The sequence below is a fragment of the Mobula hypostoma genome, chromosome 6, assembly GCF_963921235.1.
Source record: "Mobula hypostoma chromosome 6, sMobHyp1.1, whole genome shotgun sequence".
NCBI lineage: Eukaryota > Metazoa > Chordata > Chondrichthyes > Myliobatiformes > Myliobatidae > Mobula > Mobula hypostoma.
The window spans coordinates 183,847,716-183,862,815 of record NC_086102.1 but is presented as its reverse complement, the minus strand read 5'-3'; the positions used below and the strand labels follow the sequence as shown (position 1 = coordinate 183,862,815).

General features: G+C 42.3%; 1 protein-coding gene across 3 annotated transcripts in view; it reads left to right on the top strand.

The window, feature by feature from the left end:
- slc12a8 (solute carrier family 12 member 8) overlaps nucleotides 1-15,100 on the top strand; it is a 148,818-nt gene that overhangs the window by 117,737 nt on the left and 15,981 nt on the right. For all 3 annotated transcript variants that reach the window (XM_063050152.1, XM_063050151.1, XM_063050150.1), the window contains exon 11: nucleotides 9,362-9,459. In XM_063050152.1, the coding sequence (XP_062906222.1) occupies nucleotides 9,362-9,459 (98 nt within the window). The remainder of the gene's footprint in view (nucleotides 1-9,361; nucleotides 9,460-15,100) is intronic.

Below are 15,100 nucleotides of genomic sequence, written 5' to 3'. Positions count from 1 at the left end.
TTAGCTTTTAAGTTTTTCCCAAATTGATGTTGTTGCTCAAATTTCTTATGGATGTCCGCTTGTCTGAGTCAAATATATATCTCAATTCAATCCAAGTTTAATTATCATTTACCCATACATGAATATTTATGAATACAGCCAAACTAGACAGCGTTACTACAGGTGCATAAACACATTACCAACAGTCACGCACAGTATAGCATCCGAGATCACATTCACAGAATAAAAGAGTTCCAATGCCCACCTCCCCCCTCCCCCCCCGATGACACTGCGGCTTGAGGCCAAGTCCTTGCATATACAGGACGAAAAGCCCATGTAGAATATCAGTAAAATACAACAATACAGAATATGCGTGTATCTGCATCTGCTGACTGGTCTTGATGCCTGCCAGGTAACACTGTGGCTTTGAGGCCCAGTGCCCTCATATACAAAAACAACAGGAATTCTGCAGATGCTGGAAATTCAAGCAACATACATCAAAGTTGCTGGTGAACGCAGCAGGCCAGGCAGCATCTATAGGAAGAGGCGCAGTCGACGTTTCAGGCCGAGACCCTTCGTCAGGACTAACTGAAGGAAGAGTGAGTAAGGGATTTGAAAGCTGGAGGGGGAGGGGGAGATGCAAAATGATAGGAGAAGACAGGAGGGGGAGGGATGGAGCCGAGAGCTGGACAGGTGATAGGCAGAAGGGGATACGAGAGGATCATGGGACAGGAGGTCCGGGAAGAAAGACGGGGGGGGGTGACCCAGAGGATGGGCAAGAGGTATATTCAGAGGGACAGAGGGAGAAAAAGGAGAGTGAGAGAAAGAATGTGTGCATAAAAAAGAGTAACAGATGGGGTACGAGGGGGAAGTGGGGTCTACCACCACTCTGCTCCGTCTAGCAGAATTAGTCCTTACTCTTAATAATTTCTCCTTTTGCTCCTCCCATTTCCTCCAAACTAAAGGTGTAGCTATGGGCACCCGTATGGGTCCTAGCTATGCCTGCCTTTTTGTTGGGTTTGTGGAACAATCTATGTTCCGTGCCTATTCTGGTATCTGTCCCCCACTTTTCCTTCGCTACATCGACGACTGCATTGGCGCTGCTTCCTGCACGCATGCAGAACTCGTTGACTTTATTAACTTTGCCTCCAACTTTCACCCTGCCCTCAAGTTTACCTGGTCCATTTCCGACACCTCCCTCCCCTTTCTAGATCTTTCTGTCTCTGTCTCTGGAGACAGCTTATCCACTGATGTCTACTATAAGCCCACTGACTCTCACAGCTATCTGGACTATTCCTCTTCTCACCCTGTCTCTTGCAAAAACGCCATACCCTTCTCGCAATTCCTCCGTCTCCGCCGCATCTGCTCTCAGGATGAGGCTTTTCATTCTAGGATGAGGGAGATGTCTTCATTTTTTAAAGAAAGGGGCTTCCCTTCCTCCAATATCAACTCTGCTCTTAAACGCATCTCCCCCATTTCACGTACATCTGCTCTCACTCCATCCTCCCACCACCCCACTAGGAATAGGGTTCCCCTGGTCCTCACCTACCACCCCACCAGCCTCCGGGTCCAACATATTATTCTCCGTAACTTCCGCCACCTCCAACGGGATCCCACCACTAAGCATATCTTTCCCACCCCCCCCCTCTGCATTCCGCAGGGATCGCTCCCTACACAACTCCCTTGTCCATTCGTCCCCCCCATCCCTCCCCACTGATCTCCCTCCTGGCACTTATCCGTGTAAGCGGAACAAGTGCTACACATGCCCTTACACTTCCTCCCTTACCACCATTCTGGGCCCCAAACAGTCCTTCCAGGTGAGGCATCACTTCACCTGTGAGTCGACTGGGGTGATATACTGCGTCCGGTGCTCCCGATGTGGCCTTTTATATATTGGTGAGACCCGACGCAGACTGGGAGACCGCTTTGCTGAACATCTACGCTCTGTCCGCCAGAGAAAGCAGGATCTCCCAGTGGCCACACATTTTAATTCCACATCCCATTCCCATTCTGACATGTCTATCCACGGCCTCCTCTACTGTAAAGATGAAGCCACACTCAGGTTGGAGGAGCAACACCTTATATTCCGTATGGGTAGCCTCCAACCTGATGGCATGAACATTGACTTCTCTAACTTCCGCTAGGCCCCACCTCCCCCTCGTACCCCATCTGTTACTCTTTGTTATGCACACATTCTTTCTCTCACTCTCCTTTTTCTCCCTCTGTCCCTCTGAATATACCTCTTGCCCATCCTCTGGGTCACCCCCCCCCTGTCTTTCTTCCCGGACCTCCTGTCCCATGATCCTCTCGTATCCCCTTCTGCCTCTCACCTGTCCAGCTCTCGGCTCCATCCCTCCCCCTCCTGTCTTCTCCTATCATTTTGCATCTCCCCCTCCCCCTCCAGCTTTCAAATCCCTTACTCACTCTTCCTTCAGTTAGTCCTGACGAAGGGTCTCGGCCTGAAACGTCGACTGCACCTCTTCCTAGAGATGCTACCTGGCCTGCTGCGTTCACCAGCAACTTTGATGTATGTTGCCCTCATATACAAGCACATTTTGCACTATACTGTAATTTCCTTTGGGATCAACGAAGTATCTATCTATCTATATAGAATATTAGTAAAAACACAACCACACAATATATATTTATTTGAGAGAACATAGTGGAAATGAAAAGAAAAACATTGCAAAAAGATTCCGCAGAGTCCAGTAGTGGTGTGAACTGAGACAGAATCACAAACGTCAGTGTTGTTTGGAACTTGGAAACTTGGATAAGGGTAGCATATGTTGTGTTTACACCCCAGGGTTGGATTGCTTACATATTTTAATCTAGATTTGCAAAAAAAAGAATAAATGAACAACTGAGTAAGTTTGTGATAACAATGAACAATGCATTTTGAATGCCGTAATCTTATTTAGGCATTGATAGGAAGTGGTATACACGGTGAGGTCCCAGGCAAACTCATTCATGTTGACTCTTGCTTTGAGGAGGAAAGATGTTCAAACATCAGAAAAGTTCCATGTTTGTCGTGTGTTGATTGACTTCCACCTTTAGCAGCCACGTGAGACCTCAGTTATTCAGTGGCTCAAACTGAGCCACGTGGTCCATGAAATGTCCGACTTATGGAATTTATTGTTTTAGTTCTGCACCTGTAACTCTAACATCGTCTGAGATCAGCCAATATATGATGTCAGCATTGCAATTGCCTACTTTACCCTGTGGATAGGGAGAGAGGTAAATTTTCTACTTATTGTATAGTAATTCCAGTGTTGTCTGGATATTGGATATCAAATATCGTATGTGTTGTATATTCACACCAGGATTGGATTGCTTGCATGTTCTAATATAAATTTCTGAAAACGTGCAAGGTCAGAGTGCAAAGCAATGGCCACGTTGTATTGTTGTAATTCTCTCTCGCCCCACACCAGAAATGGTGATCTTGGCCCTTGCACCCCCAGGCCTACCCGTTCCAGAATCAGATCCCCTCCACAACCCATGCACTCCAGAGCCTAACACTGTGGTCTCTGGACAGTGCAGTGGCAATCTCCTACTCCCAGATGACCCCTTTTGCCTTTTAACAGCTGGTAAAGTGGGGTGTGTGGCTTTATTGGCTGTATCACCTCTCACTGACTTTAATAGATGTTTTTGAGGCATTTAAAAATAAATCAATTGAAAACTGTTAAACATGAAGTAAATAATTTAAAAAATATATCATTCAAGAAAGATTTTTACAAGAATAGTAAAATTATTGAAGAATATTAAAGTCATTTATTAGAAACTAATGTACCATCCGCCTTGCTTCCTAAATCTTTGTACTAAAATGCCTATAAAAGTAATGGGGGTCCCAGATCCTCTGTAATGCTGGTAGATCTCTGAAGGGTTCCACCAGGAGTATAAACTGATAGATTTACTCTTTCAAATCTGTCAGTAACTCACAAATTTCAACATGCTTGCATTCATCCACTGAAGCGTTGGGTATGAGAGCTAAAATGTCATGTTACAACTGTGCAAACCATTAGTTTGGCTGCACTTGGAGGATTGTTTGCATTTCTGTTCATCCCACAACAGGTAGGAATGCATTAAACTAGAGAGGGTGCAATAAAGGTACATAAGGATGCTACCTGGATCAGAGGGCTTGAGCTATCGGGAGAGATTAAATAACTTAGGTCAGTTTTCACTGGAGCGATGGAGGCTGAGAGATGAGAGAATCATCATCATCATCAGGTGCCATGCCCAGTTTGAGCTTTGACTGCTATGGCCCACACACTCCTGTTTCGGGTCAAGTGGACCAATTCATTGCTATTCTTTTCCAGTTCTCTAGCTGCTGTCCCCATCATCATTTATCTTTGTCTTCTTCTTGCTTTCTTCCCTTCAATCTTTCCCATAATTACCGTGCATTCTAACTCCTCTTTCCTAATCGCATGTCCAATGAAGTTACGTTGCCTTTTCATGATCTCATACATCATTTCTCTTTTTGTGTTTGCTCTGTTCATGACATCGTTGTTAGATATTCATTTCATCCATGATATTCTTTGCATCCTCCTCAAAAACCACATCTCTGCTGCTTCAATTCGTTTCCTCATGTTACTAGATATTGTCCAACATTCTGAGTCATATAACATAACTGGATAAACGTAACATTTCAGTACTCTGAGGTGGGTTGTCATGCCTTGTTTAGTATTGGTCAATATACTCTTCATTCTCATAAAGGTGTCTTTTGCCATCCCTATTCTTCTTTTGATGTCCATGTCGCACCTGCCATCTGATGTCACCCAGCTTCCTAAGTAGCAGAAGTTCTATACTTGTTTTATGTCTTCCCAGTTTATTCTCAGCCTGCAGATAGGATTCTCCTTCTTTTTGGATATCACCATATATTCTGTCTTTTTGCAATTGATAGATAGACCCATTTTTGCACTTTCTTCAACAATTATATCAATTAAGTTTTGTAGTTCTTCCTCCGTACTTGCAATTAACACAGTGTCATCTACATATCTGAAACTATTGATGTTTTCACCGCCAACTTTGATTCCTAAGATGTCTCTTATTTTTTGTAATATTGTTTCACAGTACACATTCAAAATATCAGGGGAGAAAACACACCCTTGTCTAACACCTCTCTTGATTTTCATAAACTGACTCACTTCTCCATCTATTCTTACAGCGGCAGTTTGTTCCCAGTACAGATTTCTGATTTGGTGGAGGTCTTTCGAATCTAGATCTAGAGTTTTCTGTAATATTTCAAATAACTTATTGTGCTTCACTTTATCAAATGCTTTTGTGTAGTTGATAAAACAGACAAACAAATCTTTTTGAACTTGAATAGCTCGTTCTGATAGTATCCTTAACATCAATATTGTGTTTCCTGTACCTTTGTCTTTCACAAAACCACATTGTTCTTTACCTATTTCAGCTTATATCTTACTTTTAGCTCTTGTCATCAAAGTTCTTAGAAGGATCTTGGTGATATGACTCATTAAACTTATGGTCCTATGTAATTCACATTCTATTGCTCCAGGTTTCTTAGAAGAGTGATAAATACTGATTATTTTCCATCTCTTCTGGTATTATTCCAGTCTCATAAATGTCATTGATTAAATCAGTAAGTTTTTCAATTCCATAATCTTCAAGGGTGATAATTTGTTCTATTACTAATTCATCAGGACGTGCTGCCTTTCCTTTCTTCATCTTATTTATTGCATTACGAACTTCAGATTTTAAAATACTTGGACCTTCAATGTTTTTCTTAATTTCTGGTTTTTCGTCTCGATCGTCTTCAAACAATTCCTGAATATACTCAGTCCATCCGTTCATAATCTCATCTTTTTCCATGATAATGGTACCGTCCTTTGCTTTCAAACATCCACCTGAAGAACAGAGGAGCTTTTTACCGGTGATATTCTTGATTTGTTGATGTAACCTTTTGGATCAGTAATAGGGATTCTTTCTATTTGCTCACATTCCTGGTTTAACCATTCTTCTTCAGCTTTTTGACATAAGCTTTTAATTTTTTTATCTAAGGATTTATATTCTATTGGATTTGCTTTCTTCCGTCTCCTTTCTTCCATTACATTTTTGATTTCATCTGTCATCCATTTATTCTTTGTGCTTTTTTCTTTTTTAGGAATCACTGACTTTGCTGATTCTACCAAGGCATCCTTTAGAGAGTTAAATTTCATTTCTACATGATTGCTATCATCTTCAACAGATTCTATTTCTAAACTTTGAAATCTATTCCTTACTTCAATTGTAAATTTTTGTCTTAAGTTTTCTTCTTTAATTGCAAGTAGTCAAGGGATTGTTCAGGTTTTTGCTTCTTTAGTTCTTTAAGTTTTACTTTTACATGACATACTACTGGGTTATGGTCACTATTACAGTCTGCACCTCGATATGTTTTGCATTGAGTCACTGAGTTTCTAAATCTTTGGTTTATAGTAATAAAGTCAATTTGATTTCTAGTGTTATCACCTGGACTTTTCCAGGTCCACAAGCATCTTGGATGGTTTTTAAAGTAGGTATTCAGAATGACCTGATTATTCATTTTGCACCATTCTACCCATTTCTCACCTCGTTCATTTCTTTCCCCTCGTCCAAATTTTCCTGTGCTATTTCTATCAGCACCTTGTCCTACTTTAGCATTTAGATCTCCCATGACAATAACAATATCTTGAGATTTGCATCCATTCTTTGCTTGTTCAAGCTCTTCATAGAATTTATCTATATCCTCATTTGTTCCATCTGTTGTTGCTGCGTATACCTGTATAATTGCTAAATCAAATGGTTGTCCTCTGAATCTAACAAGGAGCACTCTTTCTGATATTGCCAATATCCTAAAACACTTTTTGCCATGTTTTCATCCATAATGATTCCTACTCCATTAGTATGGGATGTTCCACAAGAATAAATTAGTGTTTTATTCTGACATGTTCCAGCACCTATCCAATGAACTTCGCTAATTCCCATGATATTAATCTTTAGTCTTTTCATTTCATTTATCACATTGTCCAATCTTCCTGCTTGATATAGGGTTCTTACATTCCAAGTGACAATCATTTTCTTTTGTGTTACTTGAATTTTATGAGCAGTAGCTTGATGACGGTTGGGGATCCCCTGCTGACGAGAATCAACCCTACTGAGAAAAGCACCTTCAGAATTGTCTTGAAGATCCTCTTGACGCTGTTGTTGTGTGATACATTTTGTGAGTTTGACCATGGTTTTCTTAGCAAATACATTCTAGGAAACCTAGTATTTAGCAACAGTGGTTTGCTATTGCCTACCATTGGGTGAACTAAAGAAATCGCCATTTCTCTTCCCAAATGTTCATCCGCCTGTACTATAGCCGTTGACATTTGAGGCTCTAGCTCATCCGCCTTCTCCATCATAAGTTCAGTTACTGAACCTGCCGGATCTGCCGTTGGCCTTTGCTCGTATCCTGAGCAGGAACCCTTGCAGGTGCTACCGTTCCGGGTCAGAGCGGCCCTTAGAGCAATGAATGACTAAAGGGTAACTCCACTTTCCCCAAAGCTCTGAAAGTCCCCAATCAGAGCCTTATCAGTTTAGAGTCATACCCAGGACATAGAGGATGAGAGAATAGAGGTACATAAAATTATGAGAGTTGTGGATAGTTTAGGTAGCCAGTATCTCTTTCCCATGGTATGAGCATCCAAAACTGGACAGCATCAGCTTAAGGTGGAGTAGAAGGAAATATGAAGGGGATGTGCGAGGTACAGTTTTCACATAAAGAGTAACTGGTATCTAGAATGAGCTGCCCGAAGAGGCGGTGGCAGGAGGAACAGTAACAACATTTAAGGAGCACCTGAACAGGTTCTGCAATGGCAGGGTAAAGAGGGATATGGAAAGAATCCAGACAAGTGGGATTAATATAGCTATGAATTATAATTAGTATAGAAGCGGTGGGCCGAAAGGCCTGTTTCTGTGCTGTAAAACTCGATGACTCTAATTCTGTTTCACAGATCTAGAAAAATTTCAACGTGTGGCACCAATAGGTCCAGTTTAAAGTGCTGGCAGGTTCAAGTCCAAGTTTAATTGTCATTCAACCATACATGAATACCCATGAATTCAGCCAAACAAAACAATGTCACTCCTGGGGTCAAGATGCAAACCACAGAACCAATAGCCGCACACAGCACAAGACACATATAGCACATATGAGATCACAGGCACGTATAAGATATCAGTACAGTCACACAAAAAAAAGACCCTGAGTCTATGAATGTTGCAATTGTGCACAATACAGCTTGTCTCCTGCCAAGTGTGCACTGAGATGCAGCACCATCTCTAGCTGGTGCACCGTGCCATGCTGCCTCCGGTGAAGTGCACCGACTCTGACACCTCTCTCCTGGGAAACTGTAAACAGGCTTGAGGCCTAGTCCTCGATACGACTGAGGCCTTGCAGCTCCCCCAGCGTCTGCCCATAGATCAGTACATCAGACTCGCAGCATTAATAATCAATAGTAAGTGTCAACAGTGGGCATAATACGATTCTTAATACAACAATTTCACATCTATCTCTGTTTAGTCTGCTCATGTACAAATCAATGTTTCAGATAAAGAGATGAAATATATGGGTCCCAGCGTGTGAGGTACACAGTTCAAATCATTTCCATTGATTTGGTGACAGTGTTAGGAAAGGGAGGTACCAATGCAAATATAATTTGGAAAATTTCAAGTTCAAGTTTATTGTCATTCAACTGTATGCATGTATACCACCAAAGGAAACAACAGTCCTCCAAACCAAGGTGCACAACTCAGTACATATAACTCACACACAACATATAAGGTAATATTACCACAAATATTTCCATGTGAGCACGTGGCCAAGTGGTTAAGGCATTGGACTAGCTACCTGAAGGTCGTGAGTTCGAGCCCCAGCCGAGGGAACGCGTTGTATCCTTGAGCAAGGCACTTAATCACACATTGCTCTGCGATGACACTGGTGCCAAGCTGTATGGGTCCTAATGCCCTTCCCTTGGACAACATCGGTGTCGTGGAGAGGGGAGACTTGAGGGTGAAGACTTTCCAGGCACAGCTCCATGGTCTTGCAAGACTAATGAATGCCTTTTTTTTTATTACCACAAATAAATTAGCAAATAATAAAACATATTTCATGTTGAAGTGAAAGTAAAATGCTTATTTTTGTGAACTCTTTGGTAATCTGGCAATCTTACAACTGAAATTCAAATTATAGTTTATGACTCTTCTTTTCCGGTGATTAACGAAAGGTAGTCTGGTTTGGTAAATGTCAGCATTGTGCTCATCATACTAAAAGTCATACTGCAGTTGAATTAGGGTTACTAAGGTTAAATCTTGTCACAAATGAACTTTTTTGAAGCATTGTCTTTGTGTTATTAATCCTCATCTGCAGGTTCCATTGAAAGGCAAAAGTCTCAGGAAGCAGAAATTTACACAATGTCAAGGTCATTTTATTCCAAGTTCTGCAACGGCTGGGTCTCATTTATTGGTGTAAGTAACAGAGTTTATTGTACATTAATAACAGTTCCTATGAACACTTCACTTTTATGAAAGGCACAATTTCCTGTTTACAGTGGTCTTGATGCAGCAGTCTGACAAGAACATAAGCTGACTTGTTCAACGTTGTTGCATGTTACAAAGTCTGCAATTATAATCCTTGGAAATTGGTGATTTTCACTGCACTAAAGGAAGCCATTTGACCCATCAAGTTGGTTCTGACTCCCAATGGAGCAATTTTGTCAGTCCTATTCCTTTGCAAAGAAATTTGAAAACAAAAAATTATAATGTTTTACAGAGATTAATAGTTAGCCTGAGCCTGTACTTTACAATCTCCAGAGTGTTTATGTGATCAAGTGATCTGTTTATGTACAAGTCATTTATGAAACAAGTATAAATTAGTTTTGGGGTTAGTGGCTTTGAGTGTCTTGGCAATCTCAATTTGAAGCCAGCCCTGATTAAGACGATAGTTTTGTACTTTATTAACTTTATTACAATTAGCAATTTCGCCTTGCCTTGTCTATGAAGTATGACACAAATTTACGAATAAGGGCACCAGTTTGAATTCATAGTATGTCTGATGACTTTTGTTCTTGTGGCTGCAGCAGAGACTGAGGGACTGTCCATTGTAATGAGTCTGATAGGTCCGAGAGAGTTAGCCATTCCCCTGTGGGCAAGACTGGCCACGGTGTTCTGCACAAAATCGTGTGCGTGGTCGGAGCTGGTCTCCTCATCGGACAATTCACAGAATGGTCTGCTGATGCCCCAGGCACCTTGATGTGCATTTAAAAAGCATTTGTCTGTAGGTTACTACATTGCAGTCTTCATATAAGTCCTCAAGTAAAACACGTCTATTCAACCTGACCAGCGGCAGTGTTGGCCTGTGCTGGCTGCAGGCTGTTCATGCCTGGTGACTCCTCATGCACAAACTGCCAGTATCCTGGCTGGTAGCTGTGAATGACTGCGTCCAATTGCCTTCGCTCGCCTGCTCAGCAACTAGGACCTGGTCAGGTAGAGTCACAGAATCAAGCAGCATTGAAACAGGCCATTCAGCCCAATATCCATGCCACTCAGCAGGCAGCACTCATGTTAACCCCATTACCTGACACTGCCAAGTAGAGAAGGGATATAGAGGGCTATGGTCAGGGGCAGGTCATTGGGAGTAGGCAATTTCAACATGGGCTGAAGGGCCAGTTTCTATGCTGAACTTTCCTCTGACTCTATGACTTGGACCAGTATCCTCAATCTCTAAGCAAAGCTAGTGTTCATCTAGACCGGGGTTCACAACCGGTTAATGATCGGAGTCCATTTCATAAAAGAGGTTGGGAACCCCTGATTTAGACCCTTCATAAATGCTGTCAGTGATGCAGTTTCCATCATTCTCTCAGTCAACAATCTATCGCTGCTTGAAACCAACAGAGGCAATACCGATTGTGGCCGTACTTCTCACCGGACTCCTCGTAGGAAGCAGGCTGCTGATCAGGGATACGGGTGCGTTTAAGAAAATGGGGTTTTTGACTCCCAATACTGACTATCTTGCTGGCAAACATGCAGTCTCTAGTAAATAAAATCGAAGATCTCAGAGATAGGGTGCTGTATCAGAGGGACTTTAGGACCACTTGTGTCCTTTGTTTCACGGAATCTTAGTTAACCCCTTCTGTACCGGACACAGCGATTTAGATTGACAGGTTCACTATACACCATCAGGATAGGACTGTCAAGTCTCTCGAAAACAGAGGTGGAGGAATGCCTCATGGTCAACTCCTCTTGATGCACACAGATCTAGCCCTCAATAGACAACATACCTCCTGGTTCATTCGTGGCTTTGGTTTGGGAATGTACAGCAAGGCACACACTCATCCACACAGTTTTAATGAAGTCAGTGACAATTGAGGCACACTCATCCAGATTCGAGGATTCTGTGGCATTGAAGTCAGGAGACCCAGGTCTGCACAGGAAAACCAGGTATGACTTGCTTAAGGCTAGAGGTGATAGTTGATGCACATCAACTCTGGCAGGGTTTGCGGGATTCCTTTTTAGATTAGATCATGAAGACACGTAGTCCTCTTTTATTGTCATTTAGTAATGCATGCATTAAGAAATGATACATTATTTCCTCCGGTGTGATATCACAAAACACAGGACAGACCAAGACTGAAAAAAATTGACAAAACCACATAATTGTAACATATAGTTACAACAGTGCAACAATACCATAACTTGATGAAGAAGTCCATGAGTACAATAAAGTTCAACGTTTCTCAAATATCCCACATTTCAGGCAGACGGGAGAAGGAAGAAGAACTCTCCCTGCCATGCCGACCACAATCCGACTGAGTCATCCGAAAACTTCCAGCTCTGATCAGCTCTCCGACACCGAGTACTGAGCGCCATCTCTGTCCGAGCGATTTGACCTCCTTCTCGGTCGCCAAAAGCAAGCAAGGCCGGGGATTTTGAGGCCTACCCTCCGAAAGATTCCCAACCACACAATAACAACAGCAGCGAACGGGTGTTTCAGAAATTTCTCCAGATGTTCCTCTGTGCTTTCACGTCCATTCTCCATCAAATCAGAATTGTCCACGGCCCCTATTTAACAGATACGATATCATTTTTCACCGGAGGGCTGCGCGCACGCAGGCACGCCGCCATCTTCTCCTCCTGCCTACAAAGTGAAACCCAATAGCATGAATGGCAATGATTCTTCACTACCAGACGAGCTCAATGCCTTTTATGCCACATTGAAAGGGAGAATATAATTACAGCTGTGAAGATCCCTGCTGCACCCAGTGACCCTGAGAACTTTGCCTCAGAGGCTGATATCAGGCTGTCTTTCAGGAGTGTGAACCCTTACAAGGCGGCAGGCCCTGATGGACTACCTGGTAAAGCTCTAAAAACTTGTGCCAACCAGCTAGCAGGAGTATTCAAGTCATTTTCAACTCAAATTGCTACAGTCAGAAGTTTCCACCTGCTTCAAAAAGGCAACAATTATACCAGTGCCTAAGAAGAGTAGTGTGAGCTGCCTTAATGACTATCACCCGGTAGCACTCACATCGAGAGTGATGAAATGCTTTGAGAGGTTAGTCATGGCTAGAATGAACTCCTGTCTCAGCAAGGACCTGGACCCATTGGAATTTGCCTATCACCAATAGGTCAACGGCAGATGCAATCTCAATGGCTCTTCACGTGGCCTTAATCACCTGGACAATACAAACACATATGTTAGGATGCTGTTTGTTGACGATAGCTCAGTGTTTAGCACCATCATTCATACAGTCCTGATCGATATGCTCAGAACCCGGGCCTCTGCAATTCAAAACTAAACTTCCTAACCGGAAGGCTACAGTCTGTGCAGATTGGTGATAATATCTCCTCCTCGCTGACAATCAACACTGGTGCACCTCAGGGGTGTGTGCTTAGCCCACTGCTCTACTCCCTCTATATCCATGACTGTGTGGCTAAGTATAGCTCAAATGTATCTATAAATTTCCTAATGCTACAACGATTGTTGGTAGAATCTCAGATAGAGATGAGAGGGCGTACAAGAGCAAGATATACCAGCTAGTTGAGTGGTGTCACAGCAACAACCTTACACTCAATGTCAGTAAGAAGAAAGAGCTGATTGTGGAGTTCAGGAAGGGTAAGAGAAGGGAACATGAACCGATATTCATAGAATTATTAGAAGTGGAGAGAGTGAGCAATTTCAAGTTCCAGGGTGTCAAGATCTCTGAGGATCTAACCTGGTCCCAACATATCGATGCAGCCACAAAGAAAGCAAGACAGCAGCTGTACTTCATTTGGAATTTGAAGAGATTTGGTTTGTCACCTATAGATGTATATAGTAAACATCTATAGATGTACTTTTGAAAGCATTTTGACTGGCTGCATCACCGTCTGGTACCTGGGGGTGGGGGAGCTACTACACAGGACTGAAAGAAGGGACTGAAAGTTGTAAAATTAGTCAGCTCCATCTTGGATACTAGCCTCTGTAGTATTCAAGACATCTTCAAGGATCGGTGCCTCAGAACGATAGTGTCCATTATTAAGGACCCCTATCACCCAGGACAGGCCCTTCTTCTCATTGTCACCATCAGGAAGGAGTTAGAGAAGCCTGAAGGTGTACACGAAGAGACTTAGCAACAGCTTCATCCCCTTTGCCATATGATTCCTAAATGGACATTGAACCCATGAACACTACCTCACTTTTATATATATATTATTTTCTGTTTTGTCACATAACAACGAATTTCACAAAATATGCCAAGGATGCTAAACCTGATTCTGATTCTGACAGCCACGTCTCTCCACCTAGTTGCTGAACTGATGGACACATGCCTTTCCATCAGTACTCTGATTCTGCTCACTCTGTTTAGTCCACCTTCTCATTCAAAAGGAAGGCCAAGGCTGTTCTGGAAATGTCTTGGTTCTGTGCACATTGTTGCTGAATAAGGAGGAAGTGTGATCAAGCTGTGAGATGTGAATCAAAGGGTTAGAAAGGTTATATCCATGTAAGGATGTGTCATAGTCATAGTCATAGTCATACTTTATGGATTAAGGGGTTAACAGGGCAGCACAACATTGTGGGTTAATGGGCTTGTATTGTGTTGTACAGTTATCTGTTCTTTGTTCTGCATATTGGATACCTGAATTAAAACTGTTTTGTCACAGTTATTATGTTTTGAACTTCCTTAACGGAGGAGTTTACCGGGCAGATAGAAGAAAAAATTCAACTCTGTGTTCAAAAGTCCCGTTGAAGAAGTGCAGATTCTCAGAGCAGAAGGCAAGACAGTGGCTCTATTTCATTACGAGTTTGAGATTTGATATGTCACCAAAGATACTCGCAAATTTCTACAGATGTGCCATGGAGGACATTCTAACTGGCTGGGTTACAAACTTGAATTTTGAACTTTTGAACTTTGGTATGGAGAGGGTACTATTGCACCAGATCGAAATAAGCTGCAGAGAGTTGTAAACCTAGTCAGCTCCAGCATGGGCATAATCCTCTGTGGTATCTAAAACATCTTCAAAGAGCGATGCCTCAGAAAGGAGGCATCCATCATTAAGGACTCCCATCACCCAGGTCATGCCTTGTTCTCACTGCTACCATCAAGTGGGAGGTACAGGAGCCTAAGGACGCACACTCAACAAATCAGGAACACCTTCTTCCTCTTTGCCATCCGATTGACATTGAACCCACGAACACTACCTAACTACTGTTTTATTTCTATTTTTGCACTACTTACTTAATTTAACTATGTAATATATACATATTTACTGTAATTCACATTTTTCTCTATTATTATGTATTGCAATATATTCTGCCGCAAAGACAACAAATTTCATGACATTTGTCATAAATATTAAACCTGATTCTGATTCTAATTCAAATGACTCCTGGGAACCTTTGGCCCATGGCACTGAAGGTAGAGATGATGTTTTCAGGATGGCATTGAAAATCTCATGGCTATGCACTGGATGCACATGCAAGCCTCATGTAAGGGGCAGACGGAATGTGCCATCTTATTATCTCCCTTCCTGCCTCCTCAAACCCACAACAAAAGGAGTGGAAGCAGGGTATTCTTGATCCTGAGGGATTATTTCAGATTATCTCTGGGTAGCGACTATTCAGACTCAGAGT